We start from the raw sequence: 2,706 nt of genomic DNA on the forward strand, positions 1-2,706 counted from the left end.
GAATGCCATAGTCACATTTCACAGTAAGTTTAAGAAACAGTAATTTATTAGCACAGTGTGCAGATGAAATTCAGCTCCATGCAACGTCCTTGTACATAGTGCTTTGCAGCTCTTAAACCCGTCACATAGGTCCTGATTTGCACACTGGCCTTTATACGCTCCCTTCTGCAGTGGCACAAATTTCTCTGAAGAAGAAAGCTGAGGTTAGTGAAACACAGCTTATTTCCTAACTTACGCTCAAGAGGAAAACAGGTAACTTTCAACTTTCTGATTTGAATAATTCACTATGCCAGCAAAGATCTGAATCCAAGCACAGGCAGTGGCAGTGGTTCAGATGATGAGAGGAAAGCTTGTAGTAAAGTATGCCAGCCTCTGGAAAAGCAGGCTCCTGCAACCGACTCTGTAATACCCACGGATGATAGCTCCTTCCTGTAAGTAGAGATTCTGCCTTAGAAACATACCTGCCCGAGAGCGAGTATTCACCAAATCTTTCACTACGAGATACCACCCGGCTGTATCAAGGCAGCCCATGCTTTGTCTTCTCTTCTCTCAGTCACAGGCAGTGACCCCTCACTCCGTAGCCTAGGGAGGCACCCACATTTCAAATGCAGAGGGCTGGAACCAGAGGATAGTGGTAGGATCCTTATTTCCCAAGCAGTCTGGTTTAGATGAAAGCCTGCACCTTTCATGCCTGTCTCTGCCCAGCCTTACCTCCCTCCTGTTCCGAGCTGTGCGGGGCACAAAGGAGGAAAAGACAGACATTTTACTGCGACTTCTGTGGCAAGTTGCTGGGGACTGGGAGAGGAGAGCAGAGTTTTCAAAAGGGGAAGGCTGAACCGAGTTATTAGGAAGCAGATCTGTTGCCTGTGGAATAGCTCCTTTTACACCACCTTTGTATACAGATAATAAACAATCAGATTTGCCTTAGCCCTATCTAATTTTTTCTGGTATTACTGAGCATAGCCTGCACAAACCAATTAATTTAGCTTTGAAGATATGCTTTCAACAAATGAGTATCCATTTTCAGCTCAAGACAATCTAGCACACATAAAATCCTTCATAATTTCAATCTTTTATTCTTGCACAATAGAGGCTAGATTGAATCTCACCAAAAAGACAGAAAAAAAAAATCTAAAAACCCCATTAACATCATAAGAGATGTTAAAAATTATATCATGTAACTGCAATAAGAATCTGCTCTGTAAGTGCTGGGCGTCTGGACAAACCTGTTGTACAATGTACATTTTTGATGCTCATAGTAATAGAAGGAGTGTTTTTCGCTTTCTAAGTTTTGCTAATATGCATAATAACTTCCCTGCTTGCTAACCTAGATTTACTAGCTTCCTAAAGCACAAAGAAAAACCGTGTCATTGCCCCCAGCAGGAAGGGAATGGATTCAGGGAGACAAAAACCCTGCAGAAAGATTAATGGGGAGACTTTCGAGGTTGCAAGTAGCCATAACCTGTTGTGTAAGTACCGTTTCTTTCCTGCCTACAAGACTTCAAATATTTCTTCTTGGACTGTTCTCTAGGTGGTACCGAAAAAAAGGATAAAACTCAACACCATGGAAAGGTCTACATACATACTGCATAGACAGGTATCAAGGAGTTGTTTTCTTGTTCCTTCGCTTCGCTTCTATTTTCCTCAGAGCGCCAAAAGATCTTTAGTCAAATCTTACACGTTTTGAGGATGTGATGCCCTCTCTTGTAATAGATACAGCTGAAACGCAAAAGGCTCTGTAGTAAAACTGCACTGAATCAGGTTGTTAACAAGCTGTGTGCTTACTGTAAAATAAATGTCAGTGTTTCTAATCCAAGTTCCCATGCAAATGTAAGTTTTAAAATCAATCAGGCTGTTGGATGAAGGCACACAATGTTTGTAACCTTTAAAGAGGAATGAATAATTCAGTAGGAGCTCTGGCAGATACTCCCACACACTGTTGGTAGTGAGGTTGGGCTGATTTGTATTAATTTGCTTTACACAGCATCTGTCCCTAAAAGCCCGTCCGAGACCACCGCCGAGCCTTGCTCGTGCAGCAGAGCCCTGCCGCCACAGCTAGGTGTGCACAAATCCCAGGTGCCCCTCAGAAGCAGCTCTGTGCTGGTACAGCAGCAAAACCCCGAAGGACCCGAGTCGAACCAAGACCAGATTTCTGTCATCAGGACATCAGACTCACGCCGGGGATTTTGCCAGCAATGCGATATCAGAGTTCTTCACCTCCCATCCAGTACAGGTATGACCACAACACTATGCAGTGCGGGCATGGCCAAATTTCACACTGGTCATCACAAACCCATAAAGAGTTCATGACAAGCCTCAAAGGGACTTGAGCTAATGAACGGGAAAATGCAATTCTATTTCCCCTTTACTAACAGAAATACAAATTCTGTATAGAAAACATCTTGCCATTTCATACTACTTATTAATGGGTTTGTTCCGGAGTTCTGAAATAGAGACTGAAGAACAACTGATTAAAGTGTGTTGTCAGAGGGGCCTCTGCATTTCACGTATCCTACATCTGCCCTACGTGGAACAACGACGTATGCCCATCCCTTCCTTCTCCAACGCCTGAGCCAGGCTGTAATTTGGCCAGGACAGGACCTTGCTGGAAAGGCAGAGAAGGGATGGGGGAATGGGAGGAAACAGATGCTGCTTGCTAGAGGGAGAAGGTTTCTCTGGACCATCCATACAGGGGGACTAACTGCA

At 43.9% G+C, this 2,706-nt stretch overlaps 1 protein-coding gene across 1 annotated transcript in view; it reads right to left on the reverse strand.

Moving 5' to 3' along the window:
- LOC104166937 (tripartite motif-containing protein 2-like) overlaps nt 1-531 on the reverse strand; it is a 17,756-nt gene extending 17,225 nt beyond the window's left edge. Inside the window, exon 1 of the mRNA XM_009707038.1 lies at nt 462-531. Within this exon, the coding sequence (XP_009705340.1) occupies nt 462-531 (70 nt within the window). The remainder of the gene's footprint in view (nt 1-461) is intronic.
- Nucleotides 532-2,706: the final 2,175 nt, after the last annotated feature.

This window comes from Cariama cristata, unplaced genomic scaffold (assembly GCF_000690535.1).
Source record: "Cariama cristata isolate BGI_N322 unplaced genomic scaffold, ASM69053v1 scaffold12899, whole genome shotgun sequence".
NCBI lineage: Eukaryota > Metazoa > Chordata > Aves > Cariamiformes > Cariamidae > Cariama > Cariama cristata.